Source organism: Siniperca chuatsi, linkage group LG3 (genome assembly GCF_020085105.1).
Source record: "Siniperca chuatsi isolate FFG_IHB_CAS linkage group LG3, ASM2008510v1, whole genome shotgun sequence".
Classification (NCBI taxonomy): Eukaryota; Metazoa; Chordata; class Actinopteri; order Centrarchiformes; family Sinipercidae; genus Siniperca; species Siniperca chuatsi.
Window position 1 is genome coordinate 8,293,656 of NC_058044.1, and position 20,641 is coordinate 8,314,296.

Below are 20,641 nucleotides of genomic sequence, written 5' to 3' on the forward strand. Positions count from 1 at the left end.
TGCTCAAGGCTGGCACTGAGTGTCTGGCCAGTCTTTTTAGTCTTTTATTTATACAAAGTTCTTTTATGGCTGCTTGTCTAAACACAAGCAGACATTTTCTGATACTGATAAAAAATAGGGTGGACAAAATATTAGTAACACCTCGCAATATAACTTAGTTACCATCAACAGCACCACAAACTACAACCTCCAAAATGATTAAGTTGAATCAACACCTCTTTTAAACAGCAAAAACTGAAGATTATAACCTTCATGAATGAAGAATTCATTACATTTCTGTTATCTACTGTAGGTATAACTAATAATTGTCTGAGTGGTTAGGGTTAGGGATTTCTTAAGGTAATTAAAAAACGGATCATTTTGATACTGGCAACAGTATCAAAAAAACAATGCCCAGACCTATTGTAAACACACCTTAACACAGCCGTTTAACCGGAGCACAGTTTGTGCTGTTAAGTAGCAGTATTGGCAAGTTTATTATTTTGGGTCTAAAAGGGGGTCAGCACACACACACACACACACACACACACACACACACATACATACCCACAAACACACAAACAGAAACACACAGGCTTTGGTCTGGGGGGCATACGACTCTGCGTGTGTATTCAAATGATGTGTCATACTGAGTCATCTTCAGTTTCAAACGGGAACAGAGAAACAATGGGGACATCAGGGGACAACAGAGAGAGCACGAGCTCGAGTGTGTGTGTGTGTTCACAACACAACAAAGCATCTGACGTTCATAGAACTGAATCCACTAAACACATTTTCCAGTAACTTTCACTTCCCTCATTGTTTTCCGAACCCTTTGAAATGCCTTGGATCACTTGTTGTCTTAATCAATGTATTTATTGATGTGCATTAGTAGAGGTGAATGATGCTTTCTTGATCCAACTCTTCCAACTCCTGTATTTATACAAAACAGGCCACCACTCAGTATCATGGTTGATACTAATGTGATGTGTTTAAAATAGAGTTTGAGGTGATGTGAAAATATTAGTGTGTGCCTAAGTGTGTCCTAGCTTTGAGTATGATTTGTATTCATGAATTCACCATTGTGTATTCAGCAGCCTGAAGGACCTACAAACAAGCAGGTCACCATGTCCTCTGTGTGTGCTTGCCACAATGTGCGTGTATGTTTTTGCTCTATTGGGTGTCTATGAGGCTGTTTACACCTGGCATTAGAATGCGCCTGGAGTGACAACTTCTGATCGGATCTCACTTCTGCGCTGTATATGCAAATAAACGCATACATCATTTCTGTTTGCATAGACCAAATACGTTGTAGTTTTTAAACCTGAATTTGATGAATTTACTGTTTATCCTTTAGGACCACAAAGGAGACAAGAATTAGGTTGGAAAAACGATAAACACCACCGGAGCTGAGTGTTTCTGGGGGCCGGGCTTCACTGATTACTGTACAAACGAAATAAAAAAAATTTGTGTCCGGTGGAATGTAAACAGCAGATAGAGATGTGGTTTCTATCTTCACATAAAAAGCTTGACATCTAGGAAACAGTGTCCATCCACTTTGCCTGCGTTTGAGCACCAAGCATCATCGATGTAGACACAGAGTCCTCCTCCTTTCATCTTGCCGGAGTCTTGCGCTTTGTCAGCTCGGAACACGGTCTGCCCGTCGCGTACTTGATCCGGCATGTTGATGGAGCAGGTCTGCGTAAAGATGTGGGCACAACAGTATGTGATTCCCGTTGCTTGGCCAGCCTGAGTCCCATTTCGTCCAGACCAGACATTAGCCACGGCTGCACGTGTAGCTAGCGGTTACTTTTGCAACATGTAAAGCTATCTGTCCGTTAGGAAAGTCTACAAATCACAGAGAATTGAGGCAGAGCAGCCAGAGGACATCAGCATGTTTTGTGTGTACTCCATCCACAAGAAACCATTTTGCCTGTTGTTTTTGTGACTTCTTCTTGTTGTATTGCACTTTACTTCCGCTTTCACAGAGGACGTCACTTGAGTGGTCATTCAACGTGGCCTAGGACACATTCGCGTACACACTGAATGTGGCCACATGCAAATATGGTCATAGCGATTGGATCTCAATCCATCCTCAACACGTCTTGGGTGCATTCACACCTGTACTTAGAGCTGTCCACATGTGATCGGATCAGCCAAGACGCATGTTAATGTCAGGTGTAAACAGGGCCATGTTGTGTTTGTGTGAATTCAACAGGGATAAAGGTCAGTGTTTGTGTGTTGTGTCTGCTATTCAATACAACAATCCTGTGTGCTGTACCTGTCCTTTTGTGCGTAAAGGGTGCTGTAGCTATGTGTGTCATGTCTCACTGTGTTACCAGCTGACCTGTGCAGGTGCGGACACTTCAGTCCCCAGCTGTGGGTCGCCTATTTGCTGCAGCACCCCCAAACCTTCCATGACTCACCTCTCCTCCCCCCTCTCGACAGACAAACAGCCCCCCCCCCGGGCCTTCCTTTCTTCCTTCCATCTACATACAACCAGACACCCCTCGCCCTTGGTGACAATCTATTCTCCTGCTCAGCCTCATTTCGTTCTCCCCATCCACCTACATCTGCATCCACTGTCACAATTCCCCAAGCCAAAGAATACTTTTTTAGGAACACGTTTGGGTCTTTTCTTTCTCTCTCTCTGATGTTTTAAACTCAGAGTTCAACCTCAAAAACCTTACCATTCCAATTTACCCTGTCAATCTCACTCTCCCCTCACTCTGTTCCTGTTTCTCGCTCTAAAACACACACATATGGACACACACCTATTTGAAATTCATATCAATGGCTATACAAATGTAACACTCCAATTTCCAGTCCTAAAACATTCATAAAGAGAAACACAAAGACTCATGAACCGCATCTACACATACACACGTCCAGTAAAATAATAAGCTGGCTGGAGTGTTGACCTCAGACCTCGGAACAATTCCTGACGGACCCTAGTGGTACAATTTCGTAGTCCATGCTTGCTCTCCTTATACCCAGTAGTCTGTCTCAGTTTGTAAATCCGATGAGAATTGAGGAGTGCTATCATTTATACACAGCATTTAAACAGCAGTGTGCAGGTTTACATATTAAATCTTAGTTTTCACACAACACTACACGCTCCTTCCCTCTATTGGAGCCAAATCCTGTCTTTTGCTCAGATTCTCCTTCCCTCCATAAATGTAGACTGTGGGAAGGTTACATCTTCCTGCTGTCTGCCTGTCTGTACCAAACACTAGCACCAGTTGACCTTTCCAATTTACCATGTCAATCATGCCCACACACACACACACACACACACACACACACACACACACACACACACACACACACACACACACACACACACACTCACACACAGCCAGTATTTACAGCCCAGTCTCCCATACACCTACAGGTAAAAGTTGGTGTCAGTCATTCTTGTATGGAATCCCAAATGTCACCAGGTTTTGACATTCTCTTTCCTCTGAAAGAAAAAAAGTTTGCTTATCCCTTCCTTTCCCTCTCCTCTTCCTTTTTCTTCAAAAGCTTATATAATTTGTACTCTCCTCTCATCCCATCTCTTCAGACTTTAGGTTTATTTGTGCCCAAACAGATGCATGCACTCAAATGTGCACTTGCAATTAAAACCCCACCAATCCCATGTTAAACATTACCTCTTATCACCTCAAGAGTCAAAGAAAGAGCACAGAAATGAGATGATGAATAAAAATGTGCCATTGAAACTGATCCAGCAAACAAACATCCAGCCTTAGAAAAAAACAACAGAAGTACAAGGGGAAAAAACTAAACATGAGAGTGCCATGTAATGAATATGGGAAATAGATGTAGATGTTCAATTCATACTGTGAGAAAAAAAAGATATTATTTCTAATTCAAAAGAGTGCTGCTTCTTGAGAGAAAAAATAGGAAGCCTCTGATCCTGCAGGAGAAATATTACAAGGCAAGAGAGAAGAAGTGAGGGATGAAAGACAAGGGGAAGACAGGGGAAAGTTGGAGCCAAAAGGTGGGGCTTTAAAAGGCAGTGATGTGGTGCAGCTGTGTGCCCACCACCTCAGGGTGAAATACCAGATGGAGAAGGGACCATGAGAGACAATAAAGAGGAGATGAATCATTACTAAATCAGGTTGTTTCCCCCTTTTTCTCTTCTTTATTCAGAATGCTGCAGGGTAATCCCTTATCTCACACTCCTTCTTCATTGTCTTTATCTACCTCTCTGCTTCTCTCTGACCAACAGACTTGGAGTGAACTGTGTCTAAGAGACCCTCTGCATAAGTAAATAAGGCTCATATATAAGAGGATACTGAATTTTAAGTGCCTCCTTTAGAAACAAGTGGTAATTCTTGACGTTCACGGCTCCGTGTGTAGCTCCTGCTTTTGACCGAGTCCATTCATTTACTACATGCCAGCGAGCGAAGGGACGAGGCCTGGAGGAATGTGACAGATCAGTGGAGGGCAGCATGTCCTGGCATTTCCTTGGGCACTTCCTTGAAGGCTAAGACACTCGCTCACAAACTCACAGTCTTTGGAGCAGAATAAAAATGTGAATACTGTACTAAGAATTTATTGATCCCCTTTGGGAAACTCCCTTGAAGAAAACCACGCTATGTTATACCACAGCATTGTCAGTGTACAGTATATTCTTAAGAGCTGCAAGTTAATATTATATTATTATCAATTAATTGATCTACATTTACAAACCAACTGATCAGAAAATGTCATGAAATGATGCAGAAAAAATTGGTGAGCTAGCATAATGCTACTGCTAAAAATATATTTACCTCAAACCTTCTACAGAATCATTTAAGCTGGGAACAAACTTTAAGGTTTTCGAGACCTTCAAAGACTCGACACTCCACACATAGCGACTGTTTCCACCAACATACAGATTTGTTTCAGTCTTTGCAGCCAGAAAGGAGCATGTATTGAATGACTGAGTGAATACAGAGGACAACACACTGGGCAACAGGCAGGCTATGATTACAGTCGCATCATTGGGCCACCGCCATCCTATGAGAACTGAATGAATTCTTGAGTTGCCTTGATATATTATACTGCAATTCACAAGGAAAAGGGAAAGAAATGGAGTAAAAACATTAAATTTAGATGAGGTGACATTGAAAAAGACTCAGTCCAACTTGGTCCGAACAGTCATCACAGCCAAATCATTTTTAGAATTGGACCACCAATCATAATGTGTGTCCAAGCCATTAGTCAATAAAATGTCAGAAAATAGTACAAAATGTTTACCAGAACCAAAGGTGACCCCTTCAACCTGCTTGTTTTGTCAGCTCAGCAGTCCAAAACCCTGAAAATAGTACTACATAGTAGTATAGTATTACAATGACACAAAACAGAAAAAACAGCAAATCCTCACATTTGACAAGCTAATATTATCATACCAATTAAATTTGGTAAGAATCACTCAAAGCATTCTGCAGTATCTCACCTGCAAATATGTTCTGTTTATCTGAATGTGATGCTCATTCAGGTGTATGTCTTGTGAAAGTATACTAATTGCCTGCAAACAAAGCATATATTTAATTATGCTGCATGTTTACGTCTCGCTGCAAAAAACAAAAGCAGATCTCACTCTTACAATCACTTCCACACTGACCGACTCAGTGTCCGTATGTACAGTATAAGAGCATGTGTGTGTGTGTGTGTGTGTGTGTGTGTGTGTGTGTGTGTGTGTGTGTGTGTGTGTCTGTCTTATGTCTCGTGTGTATATATATATATATATATATATATATATATATATATATATATATATATATATATATATATGTAAAGCGATTGTTCATGTGGGCAAGAACAGTTAGGGTCTGTGTCTGATTAATGGCATAATTGATTAAGTGGATCAGAGATTGATTAGTCGGGCCTGGCTATAACAGATTCATTAGAACAGTGATAGATCAGTGAGATCTGGTTGCAGCTGTTCCGCCTAGCTCCGGACAGCACGGCCTGGTAATGGACATCATCTGTCTGTCTGTGGATCACAATATGTCCACACACACACACACACACTGCTGTATGTGTGTGTGCGTAGAAGGCTACACACATCTCCTATTTTCTTCAATCACTCCAAACAACCAGACAGGGGAGGAGGGAGTTGCGGGGAGGTAAGTAGGGATGAGGAGGAAGGAGGAGAAAGGCGGAAACTATTTTTGGATTAAAGGCCCTGTTGATCTATTCCTGTTTTCAGCATCCCCTCTCAATCTTCAACTTTTATACTCTGCCATTCTTTCTTCCTTCCTATCCATCTCTATCGTCCTCAAAGCTTTCCCAGTTTCGCACTTGCTCACTGTTGGCCTCTTTTTCTTTTACTTTCTCTGGTCCCCGATCCCTCTCTGTCCTCATCTCTTCTGTGCTCGGCCTCATCCCCCTTCTCTTTTTTAATCTCTTCTTCTTTCACTAATTCTTTGCGAGTACTTTGTTTGGCCCGAAACCCTGATAAAAACATTGCCTAACCAACACACTGATAGCGAAGGGGACAAGAGGACAAACACACACACACACACACACACACACACACACACACACACACACACACACACTTATGATGGCTGTGAGTGTGAATTTGTAAATGGGTGTGAAATGTGGCTGTATTTTAACGAGGCTTTAACAAATGAATACAGTGCAGTAAAAAGCACCACCCACACAGTCTTCCAGACCATGGTGTCAGTTCAACAGCTAATGAACAAATCGTATATGTCTGCTTAACTGTGCATAACTGTGAGTGTAAGTGTTTGTACATGTGAATGTGTGCTTTTATTGGTGTGAGAATGTGAAACATTACTGGCTCTATAAATCTCAATATATGTACTTGACTTGTTTATGTTGGTTTAAAAGCCGAGCTTGACAGTTCATTCTTGACCTTGGAAACAGCAGCCAAAAAAACATCTACAGGTCCACAACAGCTGAGCAAACTCCATCTGCTGATGAAGACCATGTGATAACGGCCATGTCCACTTGTCCACTGCTGTTTCCAAGTTCAAGAATGAACTGTCGAGCTCAATCAATATACTGTATGTTTTTGTTTGTATTCTCTGTATTATGTATCTAACCTTATATTGATTTTTTTGTGATAAAGATGTTGTGATGTAAAGTTACTCGGTGAATTAAAGTAAATCAGTAGGAAAGAAGCACCGTCTTTACTGAACTTTGCTACATACAGTACACACATAGAGCTAGGCAACAAATCAATATAATATCAATGTCATGATATAAGATTCAATATCATTGAAAATTAGGAATCTGTTTTGAAATATTCCAATATTGAATTTGAATTTCCATAAAATTTCCAAATATATACTATGACAGAAAATTGTATCCATATCGCTCACCCCTACACACACACACACACAACATATGTCAAATCAAGCAACCAATAACACAATCACCACTCTCTCTTTGCCCCCTTCCCGCTGCCAGTGAACATATTTCCCCTTCCTCAGCACCTTATCATCTCTCTCCTATTTACCCATCCTTTATCTTGCTTCTGGTCCTTAAATCTAATCTTTCCTTTGCTGCCCTGCCCCATCATTCACCAGCACTGTTTTCCCCTTCAATCTCTCTCTCTTTTTCTCTTCCACTTCTATTGCTTCAAATTAACAACTGATGACTGGCCTGCTACTACAATAACCTGTAACCCGAGCAGGAAGCACTGACACACAGAGACAATCAGTGTGTTCACATGCACAATAATATTTCATTTATATTCGGGATACTCTGAAAACTGTTTATGAAAACCCTGAATATAGCCAGTATGGGCTAATACAAGCTGGCATATGAACAGCGTATCCTGTTGGGTTGCTCATGGAGCCTCACACATTTTCACACAGCGATGAGTATCAAAATAAAGCACCACTACTGAACACAGTGGGAAAACTAAAACGTCTGTCTCCATGTACACCACGTCCAACATGAGGCCTCAGCTGGAATAAAGCTCCTATTCAGAATATTAATGGTCATGTACACTCACTGACTGACGCACACACACAGAGTTGGGTTGCAGGGTGTATAGTGAGGTGGCGATAAGGGACAGCTGTGTGACTGACAGGATCATTAAAACCACAAGCACCACTACTTATGTGCGCACTTGACACCTCATTCAGCATCCCGTGTGTATTTTGCGTGTGCTTGTGCATTTCATCTCCTTAAGGCAGCTAAGATGGTATCCCCACTCAGTATCTGTCTGGAGATTGAGTTAGTCAATCTACATCCTCCACAATAACAATGCGTTCCCCCTTCCACCCCACCGCTCTACATGTTGCTGCACTTCTCAACTGAATAAATGCATCAACATAGGAAATTGTTCCATCTGCTTCATTCTCTTATTGCTGCAAGACACACTTGATGCACACACAAACACTCACTCACTGTCAGGATGCTAAACATTCATTTAATTTACCTGCTGTGTGTTTACCTGTCATTACAGATCCAGCCACTCCCTCCTGCTCTGCAGTAACACTTTTTCAGCCATTCCCCTCACCTGACCATCTCCGCCCACTTACTCTCCTGCTCCCCATTTCACTGATTAGTCTAGCAGTACATAAACCGGTCCAACTCCACTCTGTCTTTGCCAGATTGTTTAGTTTGCATCCGCCTAGCTTTCCAGCATTATTCTGAATGTACATGCCAGATCTACTGCCTGACCCACGGTTTGATGATTGCCTGTCTGTGACTTGTGTTTTTGGGTTCAAGTCTATTTTCTGAGTTGTTACACGCACACAGGGTTTGATCACACCATTGCAACAATGACCCCCTTTAAACATAAAATGTCTCTTCACTACAACCTCCCTGCGCCCAATAAAATCAAGGGCTGAATCAATGCTGGTAGCAGGCTTCTCAAATTTTATGAGCAGTATTGAAATTTATTCGTCAGTTTGCCAAACCACCAAATGAACTGTTTGGCTATTACCTAGCAAACCGGTGTCTTAAAAAGTTAGCTAGGATTGCATCATTTTGGTGTTTAAAAAAACCAACAGAATAATGGTCAAAACAATCTTGCGTTAGCTGACCGCGCACGTCATAATCCAGAGTACCTAGTTATAAGTCGAGTGCTGACCGGCAGCTAACGCTAGCAGATAGTAAGCAATTGTTTGAATCTCAATTTTTAAAGAAGATCACATCAATATTTGAATCAGTTTAATTGGGATCTCTGAACATTTAGTCCTGAACAGCAGCTTGTTCTCTCAGTCTGTGCAATTATAACGTTAGCTAACATTAGCTCAGCAGCTAAACAGGAGACTGAGAGCTGTCATGATATCTGATTTCTTTAGCTTTAATTATCAGACATGATTTACCAGATATTTGTCATTATTACCACAAGTAAACAACTACATAGCATTCACCACTAAATATGAAGCCACTTTTGAATGAATCAGAATCAGAATAATGAAAAAGTAAAAGTGAACTTGCCTTTAAGCAAAATACTGATTTAAGTATTTGTCAGTGGATCAGTTAAGCCCTGGTGAAGCAAAGTGTACATTTGACCCCCTCCCTGACAATCCTAGCTCAAACACTGCTCAAATACAGTATAGACGAAGATGTATATACCACGGTGCCCTGAATAAAACTGGTGCCTTGCAGTAAACAATGTTGGCAGAAACCTGCGTAACATTAAAACTTTCAGAGCTTCTTTCTACTCCTGTTCTCTGGCCTTTTTACCTCCACAGTCTCTGCTTGTTCATTGATTCTTAGAAACTTGTTACAACCAGCGTCTGTGACTTTTAGTCCGTTTCCTCTCCCACTGGACACCTCTGTCGATGCCTGCCTTTTTGTTGCCTTCTTTTTGTCTATTGACTATTTTACACGTGAATGGAAGAGGATTTGACGACGGTTTTGAGTGGGTGTACGACTGCAAAATGCTCAGTCAAAGCCATATACATGGGCATCCGTCTTAATCTATTTCATCATGCTGTAAAATACGCTTGCAATTAAATCCATAACTAGGTGGAACAAGTAGAGCATGCAAACACAGTTCGCTTGTCATACTGACACAGTCCACGAGTCAGTTTCCTGTCCATCACTCCATCTCTCTGTCTGTACACTGGGGTTTTAATTATAGAACCACAGAGGAGCATCATTACACTGAGAGAGAAAGAGGGAAGGGACTGAGAGAGACAGAGAAAACAGACAGAGAGGGGAGACAGGGATCAACGGCGAGAAGTCTGATCCCTCTGCAACTAAAATATTGAATATAATAATTCCAGACACAACCAGTTGTAGCAGGAATGAATCAAAGCACTGATTCATTAGCTAAGCCTCTTTATCAAAACCACAGAGTATTAGTGCCTATTTGTATGATCATGTGTGTGTGTAGACTTCAAATGACCAGATTTTCAATACAAAAGAGATCATTGTAGTCCTAATGTATCCTCATACAAGGTTAGATCTTTCAAATTAACCTTGCAGGCACAAGATTATACAAGCATCTTAGAAAAATACTGCCAAACTCCAGCATACTGGTACTCATTCGTTAAGGTTTACATGTAATTAAATGCATCAGTGATTCTGTTAAGTGTCCTTCAGAATGGTTCTTACATAACTAGCCTTTGGACAGCTTGAATACAGGCTTCCTACGCAATCTCTACTTCAAAAGGATCGACTTGGGCAGAACCATAGTTTCTTCAGAGCACATAAATAATTATTAAACTATTTAAAACACTAATTAATTCAGAATTTCTAGGCATGGGAGTCCTGTAGCCCACTCTTAACCATAGGCTATATTCTTCTCCAGTATTTGAGAAAGCAAGACAATTGTTGGCTACAACCTTGGTGTTACATGCAAAAGGCCTACAAGGAAAGTATGCTCAATGATGTTAAACGAAGCACCACACATGCTTGCTTTAATACATAGTACATTGAGGAAAATGACTGATGGATATTAAGCTTCTAATCCATTTTAGTCCAGCTACGACTGACAAAAAGGTTAATTTCCTTAATGAACCACAACAGCAAAAGTGAAGCTTTTAGCATCTAGTCATGTGATATTCGAGAACAATCACAGATGGTCACAATATGAGGGCTGATGTGCAAACATTTTGAGTTATTTGGCAGGTAAGCCTGAACACACTACACCGTCTGAAGCCTATGTGGGGTTGTCTTTTGTCTCCAAACTCTTTTCAGAATCTCTTCAAATTGGTTTCTACAGAAACTGCTGTATCTGGCCGCCTTAAGCCAAAAGCATCTACAAATAACAGGACCAAAATAAGTTTCAGTGCTTGCTGAGCGCTGCTTGTTGCTTCCACTGAAACTCTTCTGCACAGACTGTAGATGTGATGCCTGGAGTACTGATCGGAGTGAGATCCATCTAACAAATGTTTTTAATCTTTAGTCTATAAGTTGCCTCAAAAAAGTGAAAAATGTGCATTACAATTTCTCAAAACTCAAGCGGACTATTCAGATGTTTTGTTTTGTTTTGTTCAACCAACAGTCCAAAATCCAAAGATATTACTGTACATTTACAATGATATAACACAGAGAAAAGCAGCAAATCCTTGCATTTGAGAAACTAGAACTATTCAATCTTTTTTCAGTCAATAATAATTATCAAAATACTTCAACTAACGCCCAGATTTATCATATTGCTCCTTTATTCAGTTCTCAGTTTTTAAGTTTAGCACCAGGGTATAAAATGTACAGACGTCTCAGCTAAGCGCTCTTCAGTGTGCAATAGTCATTCAGCTTCAAGGTTGCGTCTTTCACCAACAAGTGCCAATAAACTCATCGCCAACAGGTACACCAAGTGGTTTTGTTGTACTTTTTGAACCCCAGCTCACTCCTTTTTGTGTGTTTTGTTGTGTGTGACGTTTTTTCTTCTACCTCAGCACTAAGCATGGGAAAACTGTTTGTATATTGTGTGTATATACTATAACTATTACCAACTTTTAACACCATCTTTCAAATTAAAAAATCTTATTAACATGTACTGCTCTGATGTGAGAGCGAATGTTGTTGCCAAACATCGTTTAGCACCCACCAAAAAGAACTTCTATGCAGAAAGGCCCCTGTTAGCTAACAGCAGAAAAGTCTAACTGTGAAATCTTTCAGCCATTTATATCTTGCTGTTAAATAAAGAATATTGGCAGCTGCTTCCACACATTGCCATAGATTCTGCTGGTAATTAATTAAGAGCAGTCATTTGAGAGAGAGAGAGAGAGAGAGAGAGAAAATAGCTTTAATGTCACTGTTCAGTGCATACACCTGTGCTTGTATCGGGGGTGGTGAGTTGCTACACAGCTTCCAATTTGGCATTCGTTTTGGTTTTAGGGGTCACCAGCCAAAGTCTGAGAGAGAATCACTACTCCACATGTCTGTCTGTGTTCTTCTCTCACTGGTTTGACTAAAATCTCCTGAGACGTACTCCCCAGCCAACACTAGAAGCTGTAGACTGTCTATACACGAAGTGCACACTGAGGCAGAATGTGGAGCAGATCATTATGTTGCCATGTTGGTTAGAGAGGTTTCTATGGTGTTCCTTAAAGCCTACCAAGGCATGATGTAGCAAAATGCAAAACACCCTGAGTGCATGATGAGAGGTGCAGCACAGGAAACAACTTGACTGCACACAGGGATACAGGGGATTTTCTGATCCTACGTTTAAGCTTTTTAAAAAATGTATTTATCCTTTATTTAGCCAGGAAGGTCCCCCTGAGGTACAAGATCTCTTCTTCCAGGGACTCCTTTTAAATGAGAGCTGGCAGGTATCGGGGTCTGCGACACTACAACGCACTAACACACTCACACACTCACACAACACGTGCATACACACAAAACACATAGATTCCACCCCACGAAAACACACTCACACACACTCACTCCCTCCCGGGACACTAAAATACCTCCAATTAGACGCGCCACAGAACAACTGGGATGGGACCTGGAGCAAAGACACACATACACACACACACACACACACACACACACACACGGATGTTTAGACACACGTACAAACACACACACACAGACACACACAGACACACACACACACACACAGTCACGCACAGTCACGCACGTGCACAGAAAGATCCACGGCAGGCTCTCATTTAAGAGTTAGTGATGTGGAAAGGAAACATCTGGAAGGGAGGGAAGACGATTAGAAAAAGAACAAATGACACAGAGACACACAGGCGTGCACAGCACACACACGTCATACTAACAGGTTTCAGTGTTCAGTTAAATACTTCAAACTGTGTATTCATAATAAAAGGTTTTTTAAAGAAACATAAACTTGTGTGTCATGTGCCATATGCTGTTCGAATGGTCCAAGCAAAACATTCATTTTTCTCTCTTCTCTTCTTTCATTTTTACTTTCCCAACCACGACTGTGTGTATATGTGATGCTGTGTGTGTGTGTGTGTGTGTGTGTCCGGGTTATCCGGAGGTCAGCTGAGTCAGATGCTACACGAGTCTATTCTTCAGCTCCTGACAAAGGCCACTCTGTCACTTCTCAGGGCCGCGGGGCGACAAGCCCTGCTTGATGGAGGCAGGGGGGAAAGAGGATAAACCGGAGAAATGGAGTGATGTAAAATGGCAGACACCAGGGGAGTCTCCGATAGGAGGCGTAATCAAACTCAGACAGACTCTCCTCCAATCACCAAGCCGAGGTAATCAAACTCAGACTTCCACACCCTCCCCGACACACACATACAATGATTAAGGTTATGAAAGGATGTAAGGTTATTTTACAATGCATTAATTCACTTGGAGCCAATCCGTCCCTTAGTTCTCTTTTCTAACACTCTCGTCTGTGCTGCTCTTGCGTCACTGCCTCGTCTCATCGTCTCTGCTTTGTGACTGCTCTTCTCTATATTTGTGCTCTCTTCAGCTACCCCACTGTATACAGTAATTGTGAAAATGACTTCAGGCTGATTGTCTCTGTTCTTTTTTCAGCAGAATCAAATTTATAACTCAAATTACTGTTCGGAACTATGAAGCTTCAAAGACGAGCTGGAAATTTTCAAACAACTTCTTCCGACTTTCTTTTGTTCAAGAGAACTTATTTTAAGAAACTTTTTTGGCAGGAGTTTGCATTGACTTCTGTCATACAGTAAGTATGGAGGTACAGCATTTTAAAGGGGAACTTCAAAGATTGTATTCATCAAGTTCAGTTTACTACACATAGGAAGTGCTCAGCCTGTGAAAAGTCTTCTGTGGTTTCAGAGGGAGCTTTGTCAAGTTTGAGAAATAACCTACAAATTTAAAAGATAAAGCCTGTGTTACAAACTGGTATTGTGGAATGTGAAAGATGTGAGCATTTATGAGGCGGCAAGGGTCTAACAAAAAGATGCTATCAATTGCATTTAGGGACTAAAAGTCAGGACATCTCCACCTCTACTGCATCGATATTTTTAAAAAAATCCCCCGATTTTACGGAAGTAAAATACTAAACAGCTGAAGTACACGTTTTAGACTAAGCTGTGCTTCTATGTATGCACGTAATATTCTCAGCTATTTTATGCAGTTCAGCAATCATTAACAAGCGTGACATTACTGTCTTCTCTATAGAAAAGATAAAGGCAGCTGATCGACTATTGAGCCCAAAGCTGAGATAGCATTTAAAGTGCTACAGTAATTATCTTAGCATATATGCGTCTGCCACAATCTCTCTTCTTCCCTCTCTTTCCTCTCTTCTCTTATTCTGGCTTCTGTTCTTTTCTCCTGTCTCCACTGCATGCCCTCTCCTCTCCTCTTATTATATATATGTGAGATGTATGCATGTGAGATCTTTTTTTTTTTTCTCATGTTGTGGAGGTCCATAGCCGCTTTGTCTCATTTCTTTATTCTGTAAAGAACAGGTCTTTGATGATGTCCACATGTGTGTTTCTGGTCACATGTGCGTTTGCATGTCTGTGTGTGTGAGTCTCCCTCCAGCGAGCTGATGTACAAATCTACAAAGACCTCCATCGCTGTGAACTGAAGAGAAGCACACAGACATGCACACACTCTTCTGGGCAACAGGGAAACTGACTGCTGTTTTGATTGACAGGCTGAGGTGTGTGTGTGTGTGTGTGTGTGTGTGTGTGTGTGTGTGTGTGTGTGTGTATTAAAGAGAGACAGAGAGGGAGAGATGATAGCAGGTATGCACGGAGCTTAATTAATTGGAGTAGGGATCCTCATCTCCTGTCACTAACAGAAATACCCTGAGGCCGTTTAACTTTCTCTCTCTCTAATGCAAACACACACACACACACACACACAAACACACACACTGAATCAAACACATGTATACTGTAACTAACTGATCAGACCTGCACCTTGAATCTGACCCTCCCTCCATCGAGTTGCTGTGTTCATCTGATTTACTGTGTTGACTTGATATTTGGGCACCTTTTACAGTACATGTTCTTCTTTGAATATTTAAAATTCAACTTCTATCAATTTCATGTTCAGTCTACAGTGCTAACTGACTAAAAATGTCTTCTGTAACACCATATGTTGTCGGCGGTGATAAAAAGCTCCAGGAGCTGTTTATTTTAGAGGCGGGCTGTACTTCCTGTGATTACAGTGTGTGACCTCTCACCAAGCTGTTGAGCTATAACTTGTGGCTGTTCCAGCTTGACCACGGATGACAGTTAGTGCTTTTTATTTTCAGCAGTCTAGGCGACACTTACAGGATAGTGGTCAGGGACATGCAGATAATGGATCTGTCAAGTAGGCAGGTCATACAGCTAGCTGTGTACCACTTTTCTTACTGGCTTTGTGGATAAGCCAAAAGATTTTGACTGTCAGTCGTGACACAGCATGAATGTGATAAGCAGGTCTTATAAATGTGACTGTATCTTAACTGTTAATCCCTGTGCTTGTGTGTGGTTGTGTGTGGTTGTGTGCAAGAGACATAAGAGTTTTCTCCACCAGCAGTCCTAACATTAACAGGTTGTTGGTCATATCCTCAGTCTACACCCGTGACTCACTTCATTAGTGAGTCTCTTTCTCTTCCAACCCTTTTTCTTTTCTTCTCTGTTGAGCACAACACTCGAATCAAAGTAAGCAAGGGGAGGATAGAAAATAGATATCTCATTTATTCTGGTGAATTTCTGAAAAGAAAGACAACATTTTTAGAAATAGAAAATTTGACTGACAGCTATGAACTTCTGTCTTCAGATCCTGTACAGGCTGCTTAATGGAATGGAAATGTTAAAAGAGGGGAGACAGGAAATGGAGGGAGAAAGAGATAGGACAGGAAATGTTAAAAAAAGAGGTACAGATGAACAAAAAACACATTTTGCATGAGTTCATTCACATGTTTTTTGTGCCAATTAACCTGGTGAACTGCTCATCACTTCAATTCACTTCAATTTAATCTAATTTGCACGAAATTGATTCTTTTTTCCTGCTAGCAAACCTTGGCTGATCTCCATCATTAATATGCCCAGGCTGCTCAGTGTGTACACTGTACTATGTATAATGTGTAACTGTTAGTATAACAGAGAATATTGTGATTTGTAAAACCAGAACTGTCAATACAGGAATCTTTTCTATTCAAATTCATAATCTGCTATTGATTTTTTTATAGCATTTTCATCTTGCTAATACGAGTAAACTGGCAATAATCAGTGTAATCAGTGTAGTGCTATGTGACGGTGAAATATGATCCAAACCCTTTCACATCTGAGGACTGACTTAGAAAATAAACCAAGAAGAAATACCTGTTGTTTCCATGTTTCATTGTTTGTTTTCTTTTCTCTTTCACATCTTATTCTTTTGCATCATTTTGACTCTTTCATTTGTCCTCCAGATCTTTCCTCTATTCCTCTGCAATCTCAATAACAAAAAACTAAATCAAACATGCTGCTTTATAGCAAAGGATATTTACCCAAGAAATGTTTATTGCAGAAATTACACACTGATAAACAGAGACAAACACACACACACCCGTGTGCACGCAGACGTTTATGGCCGAAGACTGATCAGTGAAGCCTAACTATACCCTTACGATTCTTAAAAAACACCCAAGGGAGCACTCTACTCTGACAGCTGTAACAAGGTACTGTGCGTATATTTATGTGATTGTGTGTGTGTCAGTGTGTGTGACAAAGGATGCCAAAGGATACAACCCTGTAAAGAGAATCTAATTAAAACTCTATACAGCCACAAGGGACAGAGCGTTCCCTCCCTCCCTCCTCTCATTTAACCATAGTGAACACTTCAGCTGAAGGACTGTTAGACAATAGACTCTATCCTCTGGCCTCCAAGGAGACGCTATAGAGAGAAGGATACAGTGATAACGTGATAAAGGCCGTGACAGAGGCAGTAACACAGAGGGAGAAGCAAAAATTCACCAAACTTTGTGTTTCTTGTGAGTGTAGCCTATTTCTTCCAAAAATGAACAAAGGGCTGCATGTCATTCACTAACATTCATTAACCAAAAACAATACGTTTGGAGTTTTTTAATTAAAAGGGAGCTTGTATGACTTTACTTTTTTATTTAATGTAAAATCACATATAACCTGCAATAGAAAACTGATATTTTTTTAAATACCAAGAGTCTGAAAACACCAATAAATAGCCAGCAGTATCTGGATCAACACTGGTGTCCCGGATTTGGGCTTTAATACCTTACTAATTTCATTTTAAAGGACTGTGTTTGTTACAAATTTTAAAAAAACAGCGCAGTAATTAAGGATACGTTCAAATAGCTGGTCCCATTTTGGATTTGGTTCCAGATTGTTAAAATACCCAATATCAAAGGGTAACAACTCTTTTATTGAATGGTATGTCTCTCCTCACTCTTTATTAACCTCAATGTGCAAAACATTCAGGTAAGAAGGCCTCTCATTTTTAGCCGGACAATGATTCTTTTTGCCGGTTCAGCTGTGAGTGTATAACATTTTTGCTCAACACAATGGTTCTAAATCAGGACCTCCAGTATTTGGATCAAGTAGCTTACAAAAAATAATGAGTACAAAATTAGGTTGGCTACATCTGTTTTTCTAATGTGTCAGATACATATTTAATCAACATTTCATATCATCTGCTGCTCATCTCATTTTCAGGTTTTATCTACGGGTTGTCAACAGTAATTAGGCTGCCACTCAAACTGCTTTCTGCCATCTCAGCTCAACAAACAGTGCAGATTTTTCTGGATTCATTCAACACAGAGAGCCCAATCAAGCTCCTCAGAAGCCCAAAAAAGGTGAAATAAAATCAAATAATGAGCAAGTAGCAATTTCTGAAAGAGTCTGAAAATCTTATAATCCATAATCAGTCATATTTGATTATGGAATAAACTCTGCTCCTTTGTGAGATGTAAATATACTGCATGGTTTTCATTCAATGTAGACTCAACTGATTCTGACTTGCTGAATGTACACCATATTAATTAGCAGGGTTGTTTGCGCTTATACTCAAACCGTTTAGAATCAGGCCGAATGTTGTTGTTTCTTTTTTTACCTGAGATGCTCAGGTAGATGGCTGGACTCGTCACATTCTCTCCTGTCATCTCGTTCACCGCCTCTACGTGGTAACGTCCTGCGTCTGCTGCAGTGGTTGCCAAGACGACCAGCTGATTGTCCAAAGTGATTGCTCTATAGGGCACAAACGAGACACAGAGACAACAAGGGATTAGGCATTAAACACGATAACAACAACCGAAAGCAAAACATGCCTCCTTCTAGCGTTGCTCCATCTCAGACAAGAACACTACTCAAACTAAGACTCTGACAAGAGGAGAGTATTTGGTACATGGATGATTTAGAATTCATAAGGGGGGAAGGAAACATTGAATACAATCATCAGAAAGGAAAGAGGATTCGGAGAGCTTAAATAAATCTCTCCTCCTGTCTCAGATTGATATGTGGCTCATTTTGTATCTCTTTCATTCTTTTGGCCAGTCTCGTTTGTGCATTGTCTTCTGTTCTTCCTTCTTTACACTGATCCATCCTCATATCCCCACGTACCAGCAGCAATCAATACAGCACAAACATACATTATACACAAGCACACACAATCACAAACACGCAAGATCTAACACTGTTCTCACATGAGCACACAGAGATAAGAAACAATCACTTACAAACAGAGTTTGTGTTGCTGTTGCTTTCAGGGTAGTATAATAGGAAGAGTTGATTTTGGAGTGAGGCGGTGTGGGAGAGGATAGCGGGAGGGAGTCGAGGAGGGTAAAAAATACATCCGTAGCGCTCAGATTTTCATGTGTTTGAACTTGTGTGTCTGGGAACAGATGCCGCCAGGCAGGAAGCGCAGGTTGATGTTTTTAGTGATGCTACTCATGTTTTCAGCATGTCAGTGAATGGAAATCTCCCAATATTCTAACCTGAGAGCTGACACTAAAATAAAATCAATATGACCAAAGGGAGAATAAAGCAGATTTAAGTGAGATGAGAGTCTTTTATTCTTATAGACTGAGTCTGTTCCTGTGCCCCTACAGCTCAGCTACATACATACTGCATGCTCTGTTCAGATTGTAAAGCCATGCGAGACAAACTTAACTTAAGAAAAGACATGCAATGTGTATGATCCTGAATACAGCATGTTCAAACACATTTTATTTGGAAAAGCAGTGCACTTTGGAAAGATGTTCTTTTGAACAAAACATCTGCATGTGTGTGTTTGTAAGATGTGTGTATTTTTCTGTGAGCGTTGTTTAGCAGTGTTGAACTGGCAGCAACGGGTGCGCCCCACAACCCGATCGGCACAGTGCCAGTTTGGAGTAGTTTCCAACACGAAACGGCACATGCCACTTATGCCGACCTGAATCGATGCCCTACCATGTGTACCAACAACTCTGTAAACAATACAGAAATTAACACAAATATTAACATGGCGGCGGAGTCCAGTTCAAAAAGATACTGTACTGTCTTACTGTCTACTGCCAACACTTTAAAGCTGGAAAAGATGAAATCAAAGTTTACCACAGCATCTTGACTACCTGCTGCTGTTTGATTATCAGGTGATAAGAGATTTGGGGTCATGGCTGCCACCTCATATGCCACCTAAACTAAACATTTAGGTGGGTACCCCACCCTTGCCGCAGTGTTATAAGCTGCATGCTGGCACAAATAAAATTGAACCCAACCAATAAGATCTACCAGTATCCACAGCTTAGTGATGACTGTGTTGATGCACCCATGAACATGAGAACATGATAGGACTTTGCTGTATATCCATGGACCAAGTGCATGGAGTTGTTTGTATGTGCAACAAATACGATATGAACTACTGATTGAACTACATATTGATTGAGGAGAGCAGAGGAGAGAAGAGGAGAGAGGAGAATGTGGGGCTGTTCGACACACACTGCGACAAACACACACTCACATACAGACAGACAGAATTCCTCAGGTCTAATTTTATTCAGTGTGATTTCCCAGGAGAACATCCACAAGAGCCAGAGCCTCAACCCCAACACTGACACTCTATTTGTGTGAGTGTATGTCTATGTGTGTTATGTTGCTTTGTGTGTGTGCGTGTGTGTGTGTGTGCACGCATTCAACCACATCTCACTGCCTTGAAACAGAGGCTTTAACCAAACCTTTCTTCTGCTCTCTCTTACTTATTCCAGAGTAAGGATAGATTTTGCATCCTCACCAAGGTCTATAATGCAATTTATAGCTGTTAAGCTCATTAACTGCACTGACCAGCCCATTTTATCACATCTGTTTTACCCGGTACATGCTGATTAATAGACAGTGAAGGCATG

General features: G+C 40.9%; 1 protein-coding gene across 4 annotated transcripts in view; it reads right to left on the minus strand.

Annotated features, from left to right (window-relative positions):
* Positions 1–20,641, minus strand: part of LOC122874048 (protein sidekick-1-like) — a 221,951-nt gene that overhangs the window by 93,937 nt on the left and 107,373 nt on the right. For all 4 annotated transcript variants that reach the window (XM_044191554.1, XM_044191553.1, XM_044191551.1 and 1 more), the window contains exon 6: positions 18,376–18,509. In XM_044191554.1, coding sequence (XP_044047489.1) covers positions 18,376–18,509 — 134 coding nt within the window. The remainder of the gene's footprint in view (positions 1–18,375; positions 18,510–20,641) is intronic.